Raw genomic sequence first — 23,119 nt, 5'->3', positions numbered from 1 at the left:
CTAAAGAAAGCAAAACCCAATCTCAAATTTTAGCCGAAGCCTCTCCTCAAACACGTGTTGTTGGATGCAATTTGTGAGTCCCGGATGACGGCAAGAGCATGAATTGGGTCTCCCTTTTCCTGATCATTCCCTACTAATTTCTGTATTTCTATTTTCAATTGGCCAAATTTGGGTACCTAACCACTTTGATGATTTATCTATCTTGGGTGAACCAGTTCAACTTGGGATGTCTGCTTGAAAGCGAGAACCAACAGGAATTGTCATTCTTAAAAAAAATAATTACCGAAGAGTTTAATATCTTTGGCCCTTTTGGAACCAAGACATTTGAATCATTTACCGACTCATCAAGTTTCTTCAGTAATTCAAAAGATCTATGTCGATTTTGGAGGGAGTGACTCTTTAAAAAAAAAAAAAACAAAGACTCAATGAGTTTGATTCATTGTCTGAATCATTACAATCGAGGGAAAAGAAAATTCTTTTCTAATTGATCAATTGAAGTCAAATAATATTTGATTAATTTGACGAGAGATTTGATTCTAAAAGTGCTTTCTTGACTTCATCCCTTTAAAAAATTCTCTTTGATTCAATGAGAACATCGTCTGACTACCCATGACATAGTAACCTTCACTAAAGTATGGCAAACCCCTTTTCTTAAAAAAAAAATTGTTGAACGATATGAATAGAGGTTTTGAATATAACCATCTTGAATTGATTCCAATTTTGATTATTTCGCCATACTTTGTTTCTTTTCCTTATTGGATCGTTTTTTAATGGTTTAGAACTTGTGAATGAGTTTACATTGAAACTTTTCTTTTTCTTACAAATCTAAGACTATCAATAATATTGATACAACGATCTGATTCTTTTGAATTGATTGCAGTCCGGCTACAACTTCGAAACCACAGGAAGGTATGGACCTTAGTTTTTTCCTTCCTTATTCTTTTCTATTTTCCCAATTGGATTTCACCATATATGGAAACTAAAACAGGGACTTATGCCTTCTAAAATCCCAAATCTTGTTGAGTTCGACTGTCACTTTAAATATGGGATTTATGTTCATCTTGAAAGCCTTGAATGAAGCCTGAATCAGAATTTTTTTTTTTTTTTTTTACCCGCCATAATAGTTCATAAACTACAGATTGGTAAGCTTAATTGATTTTTTGTTGTTTCCTTCTTTGAGTAGACATCCACTATTCCCCACTAGATGCACATATTGCAAAGTCACAAAATGCCATAGTTTATTCAACCCCTGTACCCAATCCTCATATTTACCTACAGAATGTGATGACAAAGGAAAGAGGTGTGTGAGCATAAATCACGAACGTAGATGATGTAACCTTCTTGTCCGATGATCTTAAGAAAGTCAATTTGTGAAAATTTTGAATTGTCCATCATCCTTCATGATTCCAAGAAATTATAATAATCCTCTAGCAATATGAAAGGTCGCACATTTTTATTTATTTCTTTCTTTTTATTTTCTCGAGTCCAATGGATTAACAGATGATTGGACCTTTCACATGGTATAATTCTTGATAACTTTCTTCTCCAATCTTGCTTGATAAAATGTTTAACATACATCCCCCCCCCCCTTTTTAAGGGGTGTATAAATTTTATCTCATAAACTAGTAGCTCTAGTTCTCATTATCTAATCTCTACAACTAAGAGCTTCAATCACTGTCACTACCAAAACAAAGTAATCTCCCAAACTTGAAGAAAAAAAAATACTATTTGTTCTTGTAGACAATGATTTGCAACATGGTGCATTGATCAAGATATCATGAATTGTTCTCGTCCATTTAATGACTATATTTGTTAATCATGTTTGGGGCGAACATTATTGATTTGTCAGAAGAGTTGCATGACAAACAATGTATACATAAAAGATCCATGCGACAAACTATTTGTCCAGCTAGTTGACTAACCTCTAAAGCAACTGTTTATCAGTAATCCTTAGGAGTGGATGACGTCAACTGGCTGACAAACTTCAACTAGTTAAAAGAATCACAATACGTAAGCATTCTGCATGTACAAGATCCATATGACGAACTATTTCTCTAGCTAGTTAGCTAACTTCTAAAGCAACTGTTTATTAGTAACGCTTAGGAGTGGATGATATCAACTGGTTGACAAACGTCAACTGGTTAAAAGAATCGCGGTACGCAAGCTTTATGCACGTAGAAGATCCATGCAACAAACTATTTGTCCAGCTAGTTGACTAACCTCTAAAGCAATTGTTTATCAATAACGCTTAGGAGTGGATGGCGTCAACTTACTGACAAATGTCAACTGGTTAAAAGAATCATGATACGCAAGCTTTATGCACGTAGAAGATCCATGCGACGAACTATTTATACAGCTAGTTGGCTAACCTCTAAAGTAACTGTTTATTAGTAACGCTTATGAGTGGATGACGTCAACTGGCTAGCAGCATCACAACGTCAATTGGTTGACAAACGTCAACTGCTTAGAAAATCATGCGACGAATCATTTGTCCATCCGATTGGCCAATCTTTAAAGCAGTTGTTCATCAATAATGCATAAGAGTATACAATATCGACTGGCTAGCAGCATCATAATGTCAATTGGTTGACAAACGTTAACTGGTTAGAAAACCATGCGACGAATCATTTGTCTAGCCAGTTGGCCAATCTTTAAAGTAGTTATTCATCAGTAATGCTTAAGAGTACACAACGTCAACTGACTAGCGGCATTGGCAACAGGATTGATTCCTGGTCCTTCTACCTATTCGGACGTTGTACATGAAATTGAATCCCATCTACAAAAAAGAGGAGGGTCTACATAGGTGAATTCATGCACACTTATTTTCCTAGCCCATTGACCACTATCGCTTTAATTGCTGCAGGTTATGTTATCTTGCTAACTTCCATCCAAACCTTCTTCACAGTCTTTTCCCGGTGAAATCAAGCAAACTTATTTAGTAATCTTCATATCAATATCGCTTTCTTCTTTCCAAGGTTGTGTGTATGTCTGCTCTCCACTTTTTATCCTCACATGTAATAAATAATACTGTGCAACTTTGTATCTAATTAAAGTAGTTTTCATCTAATGTTTGTGGTGCAAACTAGCATGCCACCCAATTGATTGATTTTTGTTATAACAACGTAGGTGAATTCATGCACACTTATTAAATCAATATTGTAAACTTGCAGTTGAGATGACTAGACTTCATTACTGAAACCTTTTTTTAACTCCAATTGACCTGAACTCTATGAGTTATATGTTATATATAAATTTTTTTGTAAAACATAATTACTAATTTTAGAATATTTAGTACATTTAAGAGAACTTACATTGCCAAATCAACTTTTACTTGTAGCACACTAAATCAATAAATTAATATTACATGCCACTAAATATATTTAAATAAATTCCTGGAAAAATTAGTTTAACTTAAGATTTATAGGCCCCAAACTAAGGTTTTGGTATTTATGTAAACTACCACATTATATCTTTTTCTTTATTAGGGAGCCCGCCACATTTAGGTCTTGATTTGGCCACTAAAATAGGAGATGAAATACATAGTTGGGGAATACATGATAAAATAATTTCAATTAGTTTAGATAATGTTTTTTCAAATGACACATTATATAATTTTGTTAGTCAAATAATACAATTTTCTATAATGAAAAAATAATCCACATATATTGTTGTCACATAATTAATGTAATTGTACAAACTTGTTTAGAACCAATTAGGAATGCAATACTTTACATCGATAGTTATTTATTTATCTACTTAGTTTTATAATTAGTTTACATTGGTAGTTCAAAATCTAGATATCAAGAATTTTAAAAAATTATTTAAGTAAAAAAAATTAATAAAGTAAGAAATAGCACTTAACTAAATGGTAAGATGTGTGGAAAGTTGTTCCCCAAATGATAAAAATAATAATTGCGTAGAAATTCCATTTCATTTTTTAATAGAAACTATTTAGATTCTACATATTAAAATAAAAGGCTAAAAATTACAATAGAAATTATTAATTAAAATGATTATTAAGTTGGACAATGTAACATAAATGAAATTAAAACAAAAATATTTGAACATTTTAATAAATATCAAACTAACTTTGGTAATAATGGATGCAATAATAACTTGATGGTTTTGATACTTTGGTAGTAATATAGAGACATCATATTTTTTCTACCATGATCCCATTCTCTACAACTGCTCTACTTGTTGTGAAAGAAATTATATATGAAATTATATATAAGAAATTATTCCTGTTAAACCCATCTTCACCCCTATTAACCACTAATCCCCTTGCTTGTTTTATATATATATAGTAATGTTTTAATTATATTGTGCTTTGTAATGTAAAAATTGTTAAATTTTAAATTCTATAAAGTATAATGTTTTGTTTTTTTCATGTTAAGTTTTATATTTACTAGTAGGTGGCATGTGCAAATGTACAACACAAGTATCACCAAAGTTAGGATTTGTTGATCAATTTTCTGTAATTGGTTTTAAGAATTATTTTAAACAAATTCAAATAGATAATCTAATTATATATTATATTGTTGTTAGGGTCTTTTTGTTATATAAAATATTTGGTAAAGTAATTTTGAAAGAATATTTTGGTAATTTTAGACAACAAACTGACATCGTTGCACTACAAAATTATTAGTTTTTAGCGACACCATCATTGTGGCGGCCAAAAAATTCCTGTCGCGATAGAACTCGTCTTATACTTACCACCGCTGCTCCCATCTACCAAATCACTTCTCCATACAACTATTCACGAAATTCTTCGCGCGAATTTACCAAATCGAAACATCTCTCTCTCTCTCTTTGCTCTCTCTGTATCTTCTCTTCTCCTTTGCTAATGGCGGAAATTTGATAGAAGAGGTATCATCTCTCTCTCTCTCTCTCTCTCTGTATCTTCTCATTCGACTTAATCAAATGGTTTAAACAAAATGGCCGAAATTATCTCACTCTCTCTGCTCTCTGTATCTTCTCCTCTCCTTTCCAGCTACGATTCTAGGGTTTTCGAAATTAATGGCGAAAATCTGCTCTTTCTAACGGGTATCTTCTTCTTCGTCTCTTTCTTTATGCATCTTCTCTTTCGATTTAATCAAATGGTTAAGACTTCAGATTGATTTGAGATCAAATGACGATTTCCACTTTGGTTTGATTGGAGATCAAATCGATCTCAATTATTCCATTTTATAGATTGATTTAAAGATCAAAATGCTTAAATCAGTTTTAGATTTGAGATCAAGTTCAGAGTTGTTCACTTTCTTGTAGTTATTCCACTTTGGTGAGTTTATGAAACATTTCTTTCACTGCTGAATCCTTTTAAGTTCAGTTTCACATTATTTATGAAACATTTCTTCATATAGAATGGTTGTTGGTTGTTGTAGTTTATCTTCAACCCCAAAAGCCAGATCGTTGTATCAAGGTCTAGACCATTAGTGGTTCTCACATGTCATGTATTATCTATCTCAAGAATCGTCTAACATTCTAGATCTTGAGTGACATGGTCAGCCACAACAGCAACATAATTCTCCAACTATAGTTATATACTTAGTCAATCTTCATATCTTTTCTTATGATCTGTTCTGTTATTTGTTGATGGATGTATTTTCACACCATTCAACTACAACTTTGATCACTAATGTCTCAAGGACGGCCCAACAATGGAATAAATTAAATCCCCCATTGTACTCATCCGAAAAAAGATTCTTTAATTACAGAAAAGAAACCGAAAAACTTTTCGTATTGATCTAATTAACTTCTAGACCATAGGAATTATGTGGAGATACATTGACAAAGGTCCTTTTTCAGTGTCTCTTCCTCTTTGTAGTATACTCTATATGAAATATTCTTGTATTATGTCCTACTTTAACACTCCAACGTTAATCTCTAATCTAGATTGTCAATTTAAGATAGAACACTGCTATGGAATGTAAGTTCTGTTCTTAGCATGTTTTGTGTCACTTGATTTGAATTGAAGACTTGTTCTTTATGTGAGAATGCAAGAAAGAAATTTGATTTACAATTATATTATTGTTTAGGACATTATTATAAAAAATGGCCGACCCCAAATATTTGTGATAACTCTTCGATGGTGATCATGACATCATTGACAAAATGCGCGTAGCTTTAGATAAGAGACAACATACAACTTGGAAGCTGTGATGTTATTAAATAGCAAAAATAAGTACAATCTTTCTCTATAGTTCATGTAGAAATTAAACACAAGTTTTAAGTAGACAAGAGTGGTGCATCATTGGATGATAAGGGCTCAGCCCATGGCATATTTCTCGGTCCAGCTGCGAGCTGTCCATTCGTACTTGGCTTTATCGATCTTGTACATATGTGCAATCTCAGGTACCAAGGGATCATCTGGGTTTGGGTCAGTCAGCAAACAACATATGGACAGCAAAACCTGCATTATATAACCAATGCGATATTTAAAATAAGATTGAAATGTGCATGGTAAGAGTGTAAGACTGTAAGTAGGTGTGTTTGGCTGCAATCATGTAAGATATCTGTCGAAGACCTTTAAAAATCTAATTAGCTCCATTAATTTTATTTATAACCTTTTATTATTATTTGAGGAGGACTCTAGAGTGTGTCATAGGACACAATTTGGAGAGGCCGTATCAGTTGGGTCTTAAGTCTATTCTATTCCAAATTTTCGCACAAAATTCTTGTGACTTACCAATTTACTTCCTTCTTCTATTGAATTTGTTGAAGTTATTTTCACCAATTTCAATCATTAATCAATTAGTGAAAAACTTTCTACATTCAATCTGACCTGAGAGAGATGATTGTTGCCTTTTTCTTGACATCACATGACTATGGAACTCTCTATTGATAGAGCTCTGAAAGCGAGCGAGCTTGTGTCAAATTTGTACTTCAGACAAGTAACTCCACTTGCTCTTATTTACAGATTTGTTGATTGATTTACATTTTTTATGCTTCTATTTATAATAAGGAAAATCCTTGAGGGACTTTGTTTTTCACTGCGTTGATGTGATAGCCATAGATGTGTTTCCTTGATATACAAGTAAAAATCATCTATGACCATGTACGCATCTCCATGTCAGAAATGTGAGAATCACAGTAAATCTTAATGTCACCCCAGCATAACTTTTACTATAACAGTACACTATAACCACAAGGTATAACAGGAGAAATTCACTGGTGGTGCCAATGTTCTTTTGGATCATAAAAAGTCATCACTTCTTATTTGTTTGTTTGTTTGTTTTCCCTTCTGTTTTTTTTCTTTGTGTGGCTGCTCACTGGAAAGGTAGCTAACCCATCCTCAATAATTAAACAAATACTTAATTAAAAAGTATTTGGTGAGCTATTCCTCATGTGCTTTTTGTCTAATACTAATCGTGTTTTTTAGAGTGCCTAAGTTAGTCTTTTTTTCATTATTTGTTTACCTTTTTTCCAATCAAGACCCATACATTGCTTAGAACAAAACAATGGTAAAAAAGTCCATCATATTTAATTAGAGATTCTGGTATTGTGGTTTGTGCTTTAGAACCAAAAGTATAATCCAAAGCTGCTTTCTTTCCATTTGTCTCAGAGCATCTTTACTAAAAAACAGAATTAGCTTTGCAGATTTTTAAGTTCTCTTCACCACACAAAGTGATTGATTATGAGGGATGTATTGCACACTAGATAACTATTATTACACACTTATATTCAATTTGGGGGTTAGGGAAGAGTGAAATTAAACATGAAAGCTAGAGGTCTAAAAGTGGTACACAAGGAGAATCAAGAAATGTTTGTTGTGCCTTGTATTCTGTTGGTGGTGTTCTATAGGCAGAATGGACTGTACATCAGGGGCGATTTCGTGGGTCCATCAAGACCCACACCTTATCTTCTAGTGATGAATGTTTTAAATTTAATTAGTGATTGATTATGAGGGATGTATTGCACACTAGAAAACTATTATTACACACTTATACTTAATTTGGGCCAAGGGTCTCAAGACACACTTGTTTCACGTGGGTACATGATAGCCAATGTCCCCCATAGGGAGTCCCCAAGGATACCATGCATATGACCCACGTATGGACTATAAGCAGGGGTATACAAATGATATGGATCGAGCCTTGAGGCCCTATGGGTGCTACAGTGCAGCTGTTGTACTGACACTGTCTCGAGGCGTTCTCAAGCGCACACAAGAACTCTAGGCAACCCCCTATAGGTCACCCCGAATTCTCAATGTATTTCCAATCTCACTTTAACACTCTAAGAAAATACTGGATTTTTCTACCCAAAACTCATATTTTTCATTGAGCTTTGAAGGTTGAAGAATCTTAAAGACAAAGATGAGGGTATACAGAATCTTGTATTAATCAAAGTTTTGTTAATGCATGTGTGTTTGCTCATGCCATACCAAGTACTAATTACTATTTAAATAGATGATGGTTGAATATTTTTTATGCATATTTGCATTAATTAATAATTTTGTTATAGAAATACATATGCATATAATTACAATATTTGTTGTTGTATATGATGTGCTACTCCTCGATTTATAAATATTAATTTATTCGTAAAAATCTGAAATAAATGAAGTTCTAATAGTTTACAAGTTAAATATAAGAATTTATGAACCACATGCATTTATAATGTCATCATCAATAATCAATTATTAACAGCCATTTTTAAAACCTTCATCTAATCAACCCTTTAGGAACACCTTCTTATTTTTCATGAATACTTTTGAGTAGATCAATTTGTTTCTCCATTTTAATATACATTTATGAATAAAACAGGATTCAGATTATGGTTTACAGATGGTAAAAAACAGAGGGTTGTATATCAGAATTCAAAATAACTTATTTCTGCACTTATTTCTCCATCTTGCAGATTCCAATTCAAATATTTGGGGATAGATGAAGATGTCGAAGCCTTGGAGAGGGCTATAATCTGTTTGAAGAACTGATAGAGGTATGAGCTACTTCTAGTTAATTTTTTATTTGCTAATGTTCGCAACAAGGATCATCCATCAATTACATACCAACATATGTTGTCTTCTTTATGTGTCATGAGGCATCCTAGCCAATGTACCAACTAGTTGTTGTAATCATGTATCCTCAAGAGTGGGATTGAAATAAATTTCTCTATATTGACCAATCACTCTTGCTCATTTAATACACGAGGTTTCATGACTAGTAGCAAAACTTAAATTGATTAGATTTGATTTTGATTGATGATCTCATTTTGCAAAGATGGTTGTATGTAGTCTTATCCTCTTATATGTAAGGCAATGTACATTCAGATAACTTTCAAAGATGAGATTGCTTTATTATTAACAAATTGAGTTATCATTCATTAACCGTATGCTTATTATGACAGATCACCACCACATTTAGAACATTTTTGAGATTTAAATTTCTAATTGAGATTTGAATACTTTCAGAATTCAGACATAGGTAGGCATGCTTTGAGGATATTTGACTTGGTGTGAACTTGGCTAACTAACAATTATTACGTAGAGAATTAAAAATCTGTTGTTTCAATTTTAAAACGACATTTGTATTTTAAACAGACTTTCTTATAAATGCACGTTCTTTTTTATCTTTTTTCCAGTTTAAATATTATTGTGTTTGTTATTTATTTTGCTCAATAGTGATCCTTGAGCTATTTAGTTTAGATATATAGCTTGAGTCTCCCATGTGTCAAAGTATATTAAAGTAATGCATTTGGAACCTCTTTCCCTTAGGTATTTGTCCATAGCTACCTCATGGATAGGAGTTGGATCATTAAGTCAAGGCTTAGTTAGGAATACATTGAAGGAGTGAAAGGCTTCATTGAGTTTGCAATTACTCACGGAGCAACTATCAACGGAATGTTGAAATGCCCATGTCCCAATTGCAATAACGTGTTGTATAAGGATCAAGAAACAGCATGTGATCATATGATATGTGATGGTTTTGATAAAAATTATACTACATGGTGGTTTCATGGAGAAGACATAGCACAATCCTCATCCGATACGCATGTGGTGGATATTGAACCCGATGTGAGAGGTGAAGAAATGGGACATTTATTGCACGATTTGTTTGGTATGCACAACGCAACTAGTGATATTAACGTTTCGACACAGACAACAAGAAGTGGTAAGAATGCAGATGCTGAGAAATTCTTCAAGCTAGTAAAGGATGTTGAACAGGAATTGTACCCAGGGTGTAGGAAACACACCAAGTTGTCATTCATCATGAGATTATTTCACATAAAATGTTTTAATGGATGGAGTAATAAGTCATTTACCATGTTGCTTGATTTGTTGAGAGAGGTACTCCCGGAGGGTTCTATATTGCCCGATAATTTCACCCAAACTAAGAAATTTATTATAGATTTAGCGCTCAACTACAACAAAATTCATGCATGCCACAACGATTGTATGTTGTATTGGAATGAGGCTAACAATAAAGATGTTTGTGACATTTGTGGAGTTTCAAGGTGGAAGTAAGATGACTCACTAGGTGATAAAAAGAAAACCCCTGCCAAGATTTTACGTCATTTTCCGTTGAAACCAAGACTACAAAGGTTGTTTATGTCATCAAAAACTTCTTCAGTCATGAGATGGCATGATGATGGTCGCATTAAGGATGGGATGTTGAGGCATCCTGCAGACTCTAAAGCATGGAAACATTTTGATAACATTAACCCTTCTTTTGCTTTAGAACCTCGCAATATTAGACTTGGATTGGCGAGTGATGGGTTCAATCCATTCCGGACAATGAGTATTGCTTACAGCATATGGCCTGTGGTTCTAATTCCGTACAACTTGCCACCTTGGATGTGTATGAAACAGTCTTCTATGATGCTATCATTGCTTATTCCAGGTCCCCTTGGGCCTAGAAATGACATTGATGTGTACTTAATACCACTAATAGAAGAACTAAAAGATTTATGGGAAACTGGATTAGATACTTATGATGCCTCAAGGAATGAGACATTTGTGATGCGTGCGGCATTGATTTGGACCATTATTGATTTCCCAGGTTATGCCATCTTATCTGGTTGGAGTACGAAAGGGAAGCTTGCATGTCCTAACTGTCACAAGAACACATGCAGTCGTTACTTGTACTAGGGTCGAAAACACTGTTACATGGGGCATCGTCGATTCTTATCAATTGATCACAAATTTCGACGTGATAAAAAATCCTTTGATGGCAATGTAGAGTCCAGATCTGCTCGGTTTGATGTGTTGAATCAACTCAATGAAACTACCTTTAAGTTAGGTAAACATATTGGTAGTAAGAGATCAAGACAAACGAGTGAGAATAACATGCCATATAATTGGAAGAAGTGGAGTATATTCTTTGAGTTACCTTATTGGAAGCATAATTTATTGAGACACAATCTAGATGTGATGCATATTGAGAAGAATGTATGTGATAATGTACTTGGTACATTGTTGAATATTGAAGGAAAGTTGAAAGATAACTTAAAATCTCGTCTCGACTTGGTAGATATGGGCGTGAGACACTCCCTTCACCCACAAATGCTACCTAACACAAATAAAGCTTATCTTCCTACTGCTTGCTTCTCTATGGATAAGACTGAGAAGGAATTATTTTGAAAAGTGTTGAAGAGTGTGAAGGTTCCGGATGATTACTCTTCAAATATCGCAAGACATGTCAATATCAGAGAACGCAAAATATCAGGACTAAAGAGCCACGACTCACATGTTATAATGCAACAATTTTTACTATTGGCTGTGAGGAAGTCGTTACCCAAGAATGTGAGTTCAGTATTGATTGAATTAAGTAATTTCTTTAGAGAATTATGTTCCAAAGTCTATCAAAAACAAGATATGATACAATTGGAAGAACGCATTGTGCTTACATTTTGTCATTTGGAGAGGATTTTTCCACCATCATTTTTTGATATTATGATGCATTTGCCCATCCATTTGGCTATAGAGACGAGACTCGGTGGACCTATTCAATATCGTTGGATGTATCCCGTTGAAAGGTCTTTCATACCTTCTAAGTTATCAAAGATCTACCTTATACTTTATAAGTTATCAAACATTTACGTGACTTATTATACTTCCATATTTTCACCTATTTTACATTTGTGTGCATATAGGTACTTATACAAACTAAAGTGTTATGTATGTAATAAAGCACAACCAAAGGGGTCCATTGCTGAAGGTTACTTGGCAGAAGAATGTCTTACATTCTGTTCAAGATACCTACATAATGTTGAAATAAAGCTCAATCGACCGATACGAAATCTTGACGAAAGTGTGATAGGAAGTACCCAACCATTTTTCTTGAGTGAGATAGAATGGCAACAAATGCATCGTTATGTATTGTTCAACCACGAAAAAGTTGCAGTATATCTAGAGTAAGGCGAATTATCATACCTTTCTCATTCTCTAAATGTGTACAAATCTTAACACATGCACTACCTTGTAGACAACATGTTTGACAACTTAAGATGCAAAATCCTTGATTACGATCACGTGTCCGTGATATACAAAAAATGCACATCAACCAATTCATAGATTGGTTCAAGAATCGTGTAAGTCACACTTAATACATATAAGTTAACTGCTTAAGTTATGTCTCAATAGTTATATCTATTTTCTTCATTTCTTTATATAGGTTCAACTAATGCAACAAGCAAATAGTATGGTACCAGATGAAATTATATGGCTTGCTAGGGGTCCAGACTCAATAGCTAAAAGGTTCAAAGGATATGTTCAAAATGGATATAGGTTTCGAACCGTGTATAAAGAAAAGGGACGCATGACTCAAAATAGTGGTGTTGCAGTCACTACAAATACTACAAGCTATGCAAGTGCTAGGGACACAAGGCTTGTTACAGGAGACTTATTGTATTATGGGCGTTTAACTGACATTGTCGAGTTGACATATTCTCAACGTCTCAAATTTGTATTGTTTAAATGCGATTGGGTTGATGTGAGGGCCCAAGGAAGAGGGATTAAGGTTGATGAGTTTGGATTTACTCTTGTGAACTTCACACGATTATTATTTGAAGGATCTCATCCATCTGATGAACCGTATGTGTTTGCATCTCCAGCAGAGCAAGTTTTCTATGTGCAAGATCCACTTGAACTAAATTGGCAACTTGTGATCAAGACTAAACCAAGGGCTTTGTTTGATATGAATGGCGAATATATTGAAGATGATGATGTGGTTTGGGAGAATGAGCCATTCAAAAATCAACACTTACGGGTTTTGGAACGAGATGATGATGCCGATGTTAGTTGGGTTAGGGAAGATGTGCCTGGAGAAACAGTGGATGCACATCCTCAATTGTTCTATCCGAAACCCGCTTCTTCTATTGAATCTATTGACAATGAAATTGATTCAGATTTTGATGATGATTGTTGATACTAGAATATTTGTTGTAATGGTGACACTTGTAATGATTGTTGGTTTATGTTGTAGCTTTGTTTTTTGTTTTGAAGTTCTAATCTTTGTTGTAATGATGAGGAGAGTTTGTGGCAAAAAAATTTGGTTTGCACTCTACCTTTTGGGGTGTAAATTAGATTTTAGAATTTGTGTTTTATTTGTGTTCCCTATTTACTCAACCATCTCTTATACAATTTTCATGCCTTGCAAGATCTTTAGAATAATTCCTAAGTTGTATACGCAAATGAAGTTGTTGTGGGCATGAAATGGCAGCAGGTGATTGCTGTTATGACATATGGCTGCTGTGGTATAGGTGGGAAATAGGGAAGCAATTGAAGTTGGGCTTGGGTCAATCTTGTTTCATAGATCTCACCTTCTCTTTTTCCTAAATACTATCATATGGTTTCTTCCCTTTCTAACAAGGTATTTCTTTTGTTTTTTTTTTTTTCAATCTACCCTATTACAACAGGGCTTGGGTCAATCTTGTTTCAGAATCAGAACGGTGGGACAATGCTGTAACGGTGGGACAATGCTGTAGCCTGCATTGGTGAGACAACTGCTTTGGCTGCAAAAAGATATGGCTTGAAGAATGTATACTACCCCTCTAACCCTGGTCTTGAAGGGTCTATCTCTCAATCATTGAAAGTCTATTAACTGAAAATTCTACCATCTATGAATATTATTCTAGCATTTACCACACTAATTGTATGCAAAATGTACAAATGGTAATGCATCTAGACATCTAGATGTGTCACACATACTTTCTTATGGATTTATATTTGCTGCTAATGGGAGCATTTTCAAATACTAGATGGTACCGGTCAGGAAAGCTTACCTGTGTCCTTACCATTAATATGAAAATGAAAGTGTCCCTGCTATATCTTTTTCTTATGAATAGAAACTTGTCTATTGATGATCCTTCAACAGAGCCATGGCTTCTGTTGGTTGACGTACGTTCGTATTTTTCTTATTACATCAATCTACATTCTTCTTGTTACAACATCTTCTCTGCTATACTGAATCTATGAGTATTTAGGTTCTTAAAGTATAAATCGTCTTGCTGCCATCTTAAAAAATTTATCCTTTTTAACTTGCTTTAGGCGAGTTGGTCACTTAGTACTCCTTAAACACACCTCCATAAATTTCTCAATGGTCTGTAATTAAACAACCATCAGAATATACATTCCTTCTCACCTGCATTCATTTGTTTAGAATTTGTTGTTATATTCTTGGTATGTTTGTATCTTTTACACACCTTCTTAATGGAAAGTTGTTTAAAGGCTCATTTGGATAAAATTTGTTTGGCTAATCTTTTTTCTGGAAATAAATTTTTCAAAGGACCTGTTTAGGCTAAGTTTTCTTATAAAAATACTACACTGTTATCCATTTGATTCTCAGATTCTCGGATTCTCGCATTGCATTTTTATAGTGCTATGTAGCATAATTATGCTTGCTCTGGCAACACGCATCCTTCCTGTTATTCTTTCTATTTCATTCAATAGATAATTTCTTAAACACTACTATACTGGTTTTGTTCATTTTGGACATGCATTACCTTCATAGCAGATGCTTCTCAACTTGTTCATCATGCTTCATTTTGGACATGCATTACCTTCATAGCTCTTGAAATTCACATACTTTGTAATGAAAGACTATCATGATGATTCAACCTACACTTAGGTGAAAGTACCGGTGCAATCTCCTTCAAATTTGAACCAATAATTATCTACAAATGCCAGATTGCTTTCACATGTCTAGTATATCCCTGCTTGGTTCTTGCTTCTATGGGTGAAGCTGCATTTCTTTCAAGACACCATGAAGATATTCAGAGAAGCTTCTATAAAGCCATACCAGGCAAGAATTACTGAAGGACCCATACAGGTTAGCCTACCATGTGCCCCAACTCTTCTTAGTAATTTCATTATCTTGTTGTGCAGAACCTGTGTTTTGGCCAGTCTTCATTGTAGCCACTTTTGCAACCATAGTGGGAAGTCAGGCTGTTATATCTGCTACATTCTCTATGTGTGAAGATTGTTCATACTTCAAGTAAAATATACGGGCAGATATACATCCCAGAGATCAATTGGATTCTAATGTGTCTGTGTTTGGCTGTCACGGTCGGATTGAGGGACACAAACATGATGGGCCATGCTTAGGGTACAAATCAGAGTTGGTTATAAGTCGTGTGTCATTTTTTTTTTCCAAAACCATATTTTAGTTTATTGGCTGATACTTTTGCTCTTTGGCAGGGCTTGCAGTCACAACTGTAATGCTTGTGACAACTTTCTTGATGTGTTTGGTGATGATAATCGTCTGGAAGCAAAGAATAATCACTGCCATTGTGTTTCTAATGTTTTTCGGATCTATCGAGTTCTTATCATCTCAGCATCCTTCATCAAGGTTCCCGAAGGCGGGTGGATCCCGCTCACATTATCTTTAATCTTCATGGGCATCATGTATGTGTGGAACTACGGCACATTGAAGAAACACCAATTTGATTTGGAGAACAAGGTTTCAATGAAGAGAATATTGGCATTAGGTCCTGAAAGTGCCCTCGATCCGCGGGGTGCCCGGATCCGCTTTTGACCCTTGAGGTTTGGGAGTCGCCACCTAGTTATTGTGGTCTAGGAACCAAACTGACTCTAACTTGGATAAAAAGAACTAATCTACCACAGAAAATTTGAATTCGGGGATCATGTTACGGGGTTGGAAGGTGTTAGGCACCAACCCCACCCGGCCAAAGCCGGTTTCTACTAACTTTCCAACTAAATTACATTGTTAAAAACCCAGATAAAAGTAAATAAAAAAAATTTATACCTTTCCGATAGCAAACTTTATTCCCTCAGATCTGACAAAAATAGCTCCTTGTACCGTACTCCCTTGCTTCGTTCTGTCTCCGGATTTGATTTCGGATCTCCGAGGCAAGGTATCTCCTTATTTTTGGATCTGAACTCTTCAAGTTTGTTGTAGATTTTGAAATGTTTTTGGAAGGCTTTTGGGTGTTCTTTAGGCTAAAATCGAAGGAGGGATGTTAGGTAAGGAGTTGGGGCTTCAAAATTAGGGTTTATAGGAGGCTAGGGGGGCTTCTAGACCTACTTCTCTTAGGGTTTATGATTTCATTCGAAAATAGGGTGTGGGGACCTCTATTTATATATTTTTTTAGGGGTTGATTTGGATAGAGTTAATATTTAATTAGAGTTTTTTTAATTAGAGTTGTGTTTTAGTTAGACTTGTTTTAGGTAGAATTGTGTTTTAATTAGAATTGTTTTAGGTAGAATTATTTTTTAGTTAGAACTCTATTAGATAGAGTTATTATTTAATTAGAATTCTATTATGATTTTGACTTTTGGTTGACTTTTAATATTTTGACTTTAGTCTTAATTGATTGACTTTTAATATCTTGACTTCAGTCTTGCTTAATTGACTTTAATTTTGACTTCAGTTTCACTTGATTGACTTTAATACCTTGACTCCAGTCTTGCTTGATTTACTTTTAATTTTTGGAGAACCCCCCTCTAAAATATCTTTAATTCTTTGGACCCCCAAATGGAAGGGTCCTTAAAGAAATATCTCACGAACTCTCAACAATTTTACTTGAAAATCCGATTGATTGATTTCTTCGGTTCAAAATTTTAAATTAATTTCATTAATGTTTCACTTTAATTATTTTATATTTTATTTATTAATTTCAAAATTTTTAATTATGAAAATTATGAAATTACCGTTTTGCCCCCGGAGAGGACTTTTCAGATTTAAGTCAGTTTTTAATGTTCTAGGATGTTTTAGAATCGATTTTTCGTAAGGAATTCAATGAAAAAATTAGTTTGTCATTTATGAAATTTTTTGTGTGAAATGATCATGAACTTTATGAGTGGCATTTTCGTAATTTTATCGAATTCTGTTAAAATTGACGAAATGATTTATTTGGTTTCGATTTGTTATTTTATGTGTTTGAATGGGTTTTCCTAAGCGTAACGTAGGCTCTAGGGTTGTTTTGATATTAGGGGTATTTTGGTAATTTGATAGTTTTTTAGTGATTTTTATCGTGAAGCTTCTTTTTGATTTGCAAGATGATGATTTCTATGTTTCTAGGGTCGTATTTTCCTAGCGTAGCGTGGTTTCTAAGGTTTTGTCATTTCAAGATACCTCATTCGGATTTCTAAAACATATCTGGTAACAAAATAAAGCAATGGAATACACATCCATCATTGGGAATCGTTGCGATCGGGTTGACGAGTTAATTAATCAGGCGGATGCAAAAATGGGATGTCTACAGATGCCCCTCTTTGGCAGAGGGTTGAAGCAAACTAGATACCAAATCTATTTTGGTAGATAGTACGATATCTGAATGCCAAAGCTAGTGACAGTTCATTTTACAGCCTAATTTAGCAATTCGTCGAGGTGTTCGGATCCTTGAGGGTAAAACTCTCCCCGAATCAAAAGGTTGTCAGGTCCTTGAGCGCAAACTCTCACTGACAATGTCAAATCCTTGAATTTTAAAAAATCCTCTTTGACTGATGTAAAAACTGTGCAAATGTGTGATTTAAAATCTGAGCATAATTTGAGCATAATCTGAATATAAACTAAGCATAATTTGAATATAAACTGAGCAAAATTCCTAGAAAACCCTCGGCGGTAACTGAGCATAATTCCGAGAATACCGTCGGCGATAACTGAGCATAGTTCCAAGAAAACCCTTGGCGGCATCTGGGCATAGTTCCGAGAAAACCATCGGCGGCATTTGAGCATAATTCCAAGAACACCCTTGGCGGCATCTGAGCATAGTTCCGAGAAAGCCCTCGGCGGCATCTGAGCATAATTCCAAGAAAACCCTTGGCGGTACCTGAGCATAATTCCAAGAAAACCCTTGGCAGCATCTGAGCATAGTTCCGAGAAAACCCTCGGCGGTAACTGAGCATAGTTCCGAGAAAACCCTCGGCGGCATCTGAGCATAGTTCCTAGAAAACCCTCGGTAGTAACTGAGCATAGTTCCGAGAAAATCCTCAGCGGCATCTGAGCATAATTCTGAGAAAATCCTCGACGGTATCTGAGCATAGTTCCGAGAAAACCCTCGGTGGCATCTGAGCATAGTTCCGAGAATACCCTCGGCGGTAACTGAGCATAGTTCCGAGAAAACCCTCGGCGGCATCTGAGCATAATTCTGAGAAAACCCTTGACGGCATCTGAGTATAGTTCCGAGAAAACCCTCGGCGGTATCTGAGCAAAACTGGCAAAGGAATGAAGGAATTTTGGAAAATAAAGAATGAATTTGGAGGAATCTGATTAGAATGAATCGGAGAACGAATAAATCTGGAAGATAATGAATCTAGAAAGAAATGATCGATTCCAAGAATGATTGGATCTGGAAAAGAATCTGGAGAACGAAAGAATGCCATATCTCCTATGTAGATCCAAAATGCTTTTGTTTGAACCTCAAGGATTTATCAAAAAGTTTTATGAATTTAAAACCTGAATTTTTATTTCTTTTTAACCTCAAAAGTTTTTCAAAAAACTGTTATCAAGAGGGTAACCTTAAGTTTGGGGTTCCTATTATTTTTTTAGGATTAACATTGCTCGAAGACAAAATGCCCCTAGTTCGACAATGTATGTGGCATTGAAGATAATCGAACACATTATGCAAAAATTAAAAAAAATGCCCCTAGTATAAGGGGGAAAAGTTACAAGAAAGAAAATGCCCCTTGTATGAAGGTTTGAAATATTTGATTACCACAAGCGCAATAAAGATTCAACTTTTAATTTTGATTGATTTTATTAAAGATTTTGAGTCAGGCTCAAGAGAACAAAATATTTTCTTTTGGGACTCATCATAGAATTCACCATTTTCTCCATTGGTTCACTCGGGGAAGTAAACATTTTCAGATCGATCGTAGACAAGATACTTATGGCTTCTGAGTCTATGCCTGGTTTAAACTAAGTATTGAACTTGATTATTCGGACTTCTGAAGTTTCAGCTCGGACCGCTCTCAGCTTGGAATTTTCTTCTGTTTTTCTTTGTTGCTCTAACTTTTGCCTAGATCACCTTTTCAGGTTTTCTATCTAGCGAGCTTGCTCTAGCTTTTGCCTAGATCGCCTTTTTAGGTTTTCGATCTAGCGAGCTCTTCTCTTTGCTCTGATTGTTGCCAAAGTTGTCCTTTCAGATTTTCAACCTTGCGAGCTTGCCTTAATTTTTACCTAAGTCGCCCTTTTCGGATTTTCAACTTAGTAGGCTTTATCTTTTTCTTCTCCTATGAACTTCTGGAGTTGCTGTCTGATCATGCTTTGCTATCTTCCTTGACTTTTCGCACGGTACTTAGGAGGACTTTCCTGGGTAGGCTTAGGACTGGGTATAAAAAGAAAGGGATTTTGAGGCTCAAAAAACCCAAATGCCCCTTGTGTGACATTTCCTTTTAAATTATTTCTTTTTCTTTAAATTTTCTTCCCCATTTTGAATGATATTTCTTTTCTTTTGAATTTTTTTCTTGATCTTTTTTTATTGTGTGGGTATATATATTTTTTATTTTGATGTGGTCGGGCTTGAAGTAACTTCTCAGGTTGCTTACGTACCCCATAATTTTGGGATCAGACCAAAACGTAGTTCGAAGCTTCCCTCCCCTAGGTTAGGTGATCGGGCTGAGAAAGAAAAAGGCATAATTTTTCTTTTTGAAAAGGCTGCAAAGGGGTTGAGAAAGGATATGTTGAACTGGGTAACTGGGTAATATGAGGATTGATTCGGCCAAAGATGGGCTCCTTAAATGTAGTACCGTTTGATTTGGTCAAGGTTGGTTGGTTCTGGTAATTCAATTCCATCATGATCTTGAAGTCTGACAGCCTTTCTTGGTAATATTTCCTTGACGATGAACGGACCTCCCCAATTTGGTTTGAACTTCCCTCTAGGGTCAAAAATAGGTGTCCGATTCTCTTTGAGTACTAAATCCCCGACTTGTAAGTAACGGGCCTTGATTTTCTTGTCAAACGCATGGGCGACTCTTCTTTGATAAGCTTGCACGTGATACAACGCTCTCAGTCGTTTTTCCTCGATCTAATTCAACTCTTCATACCGTTGGTGAACCCAATTTGCTTCTAACAACTGACTTTCTAACAAAATCCTGAGAGATGGAATCTCCATTTCAACTGGCAAGACTGCTTCCATGCCATACACTAAGGAGTAGGGAGTAGCTCCAGTGGAGGATCGAATTGAGGTTCGATATGCCCATAATGCAAATGATAGTTTTTCTGATCAATCTCGATGTGATTGACACATTTTTCTGAGGATAGTCTTAATATTCTTATTAGCTGCTTCGACTGCTCCATTAGTCTGAGGGCGGTAAGGAGATGATTTATGGTGTGAGATTTTGAACTTTGAACACAATTTGATAACCTCAGCTTTGAAGTGTGACCCATTATCGGAGATCAACTCTGAAGGTACCCTATATCGACTGATGATGTTCGTTTGAATAAACTTTGCAACTCGAGACGCAGTGAGGACAGCATAAGAGGCAGCTTCGACCCATTTGGTAAAATAATCGATGGCAACTAGAATGTATTCGTGCCCGTTTGATGTCTTAGGCGATATTTTACCAATAATGTCAATTCCCCAGACTGAGAATGGCCATGGTGAAGTCAGACCCACTAATTGAGATGGTGACACATGTATAAGGTTCGCATGTATTTGGCACTTATGACAGGTTTTGACCATGCGATGACAATCCGTTTCCATCGTGGGCCAATAGTATCCTTGTCTCATAATCTTCTTAGCAAACATTTTTCCATTCATGTGAGGGCCACATTCTCCTGAATGTAGTTCAATCATTATCTGTTCAACTTGATCTTCATCAACACACGACAAGTGAATCCCATCATAAGACCTTTTGTATAAGCTTCCTGCGCACAAGATAAATTGATATGCTAATTTTAGTAAGGTCTGTCGTTCCTTCCTCGATGCTTCTTTCGGAAATTCTTGCTTTTTCAACACTCTCTTTATATCTGTGTACCATGGCTTTCCATCGGGTAGTCGAGTAGCAATATTGATTTGATGGCAGTATGCGGATCTGTCTTTGACTTCAACAGTAATTGGTCTCAATTCCATGCCAGGGGGTAAATGGATCATTGAAGATAAAGTTGCTAAGGAGTCAGCAAATCTGTTATCCTCCCTTGACAAGTGCTGGAACAGAATAGTTTTAAACTTACTGATTAAGTTTAACAAATACTCATGGTAAGGTTTCAACTTTTCATCCCTAGTCTTCCATTCTTCCAATGACTAATGTATGACCAAGGCTGAATCCCCAAAAATTTCAATTTCTGTAATGCCTAGGTTCAAAACAGCTTCGAGCCCCGCGATGCAAGCCTCATATTCAGCAGTGTTATTGGTGTTCAAAAAGACTAATTTAATAGCAATAGGAATGTGGCATCCTTCCGGAGAAAACAAGACTGCCCCTATTCCATACCCATTTTGATTGGCGGCTCCATCAAAGTACAACTGTTATGTTTGGTTCTGCGGTTCTTCTTTAATGTGCAAGATGTTCTCATCTGAGAATTGATCGATAGGCTTTATTCCTTCTACTACAGGGTGATCTGCCAAGTATTCTGCTACAACTCTCCCTTTGATAGACTTCTGTGTAACATGCGTGATGTCAAACTCTGATAGCAACAATAACCATCGTGCGGTTCTCCCTGTCAACGCCGGCTTCTCGAAAAGATACTTGAGAGGATCCATCCGAGATAATAGGATAATTGAATGAGATAGCATATAGTGCTGGAGTCTCTGAGTAGCCCATACCAATGCTAAGCAGGTTTTCTCCAAGGATGAATATTTTCGTTCATACTCTAACATCTTCTTGCTGATGTAGTAGATGGCCCTTTCTTTGCGAGTATCTTTGTCATACTGTGCAAGCATGCATCCCATAGCTTCTTCTGTGACTGACAAATAAAGAAGAAGTGGTTCGTCCGGTGTGGGTGGAACCAAAATAGGCGGGTTTAAGAGATACTCCTTGACTTGATCGAAAGCCTTTTGACATTGCTCATTCCAAGCTGTTGGTTCATTCTTCTTGAGAAGCTTGAAAATAGGTTCGCAGACGTTGGTGAGTTGAGCGATGAACCTACTAACATACTGGATTCTACCCAGAAAACCTCGAATCTGCTTTTCAGTCTCGGGCGGTGGCATCTCTTGGATAGCTTTAATCTTTACAGGGTCTACTTCGATCCCTCTCTGACTGACTACAAACCCCAATAACTTTCCAGAAGTTACTCCAAATACACATTTCTGTGGGTTAAGGCGGAGTTGGTACTTTTGAATCTTTGTGAGAAATTTTTCTAACGCTGTAACATGCCCTAGTCATTCCTTAGATTTGACTATCATATCATCAACATAGACTTCGACTTCCTTGTGTATCATGTCATGTAGTAAAGTCGTGGCTACTCTTAGATAGGTAGCTCTAGCGTTCTTCAAACCAAAAGGCATGACCTTGTAGCAGAAAGTCCCCCACTGTGTGATGAATGAAGTTTTTTGCATATCTCGAGGGTCCATTTTTATCTGATTGTACCCTGAAAATCCATCCATGAAGGACAACAACGCGTGTCCTGCTGTACTGTCTACTAGAACATTTATGTGTGGTAAAGGGAAACTATTCTTTGGGCTTGCTTTGTTTAGGTCTCTGAAATCCACACACATTCTAACTTTCCCATCCTTTTTCGGTACTGGGACAACATTAGCAATCCATTCAGGGTATTCTACT

General features: G+C 35.7%; 1 protein-coding gene across 1 annotated transcript; it reads left to right on the top strand.

Moving 5' to 3' along the window:
- Positions 1–10,573: 10,573 nt before the first annotated feature.
- Positions 10,574–13,367, top strand: LOC147384109 (uncharacterized). Its single transcript, XM_086426306.1, has 3 exons — positions 10,574–11,082; positions 12,094–12,343; positions 12,615–13,367. Exons 1-3 carry the CDS (start codon positions 10,574–10,576, stop codon positions 13,365–13,367), a joined length of 1,512 nt encoding a protein of 503 aa, XP_086282432.1.
- The last annotated feature ends 9,752 nt before the right edge of the window (positions 13,368–23,119 follow it).

The sequence above is a fragment of the Akebia trifoliata genome, chromosome 15 (genome assembly GCF_017979445.1).
Source record: "Akebia trifoliata isolate Shusen 1 chromosome 15, ASM1797944v1, whole genome shotgun sequence".
Classification (NCBI taxonomy): domain Eukaryota; kingdom Viridiplantae; phylum Streptophyta; class Magnoliopsida; order Ranunculales; family Lardizabalaceae; genus Akebia; species Akebia trifoliata.
The sequence above is the reverse complement of the archived record's forward strand: the minus strand, read 5'-3'. Positions and strand labels throughout refer to the sequence as shown.

Coding starts and splice junctions, on each gene's coding strand:
- LOC147384109 (XM_086426306.1), top strand. CDS start 10,574: ATGAGATGGCATGATGATGGTCGCATTAAGGATGGGATGTTGAGGCAT. Junction 11,083..12,093: donor AACACATGCAGTCGTTACTT/GTACTAGGGTCG, acceptor GTGTGCATATAG/GTACTTATACAAACTAAAGT. Junction 12,344..12,614: donor TCAACCACGAAAAAGTTGCA/GTATATCTAGAG, acceptor TTCTTTATATAG/GTTCAACTAATGCAACAAGC.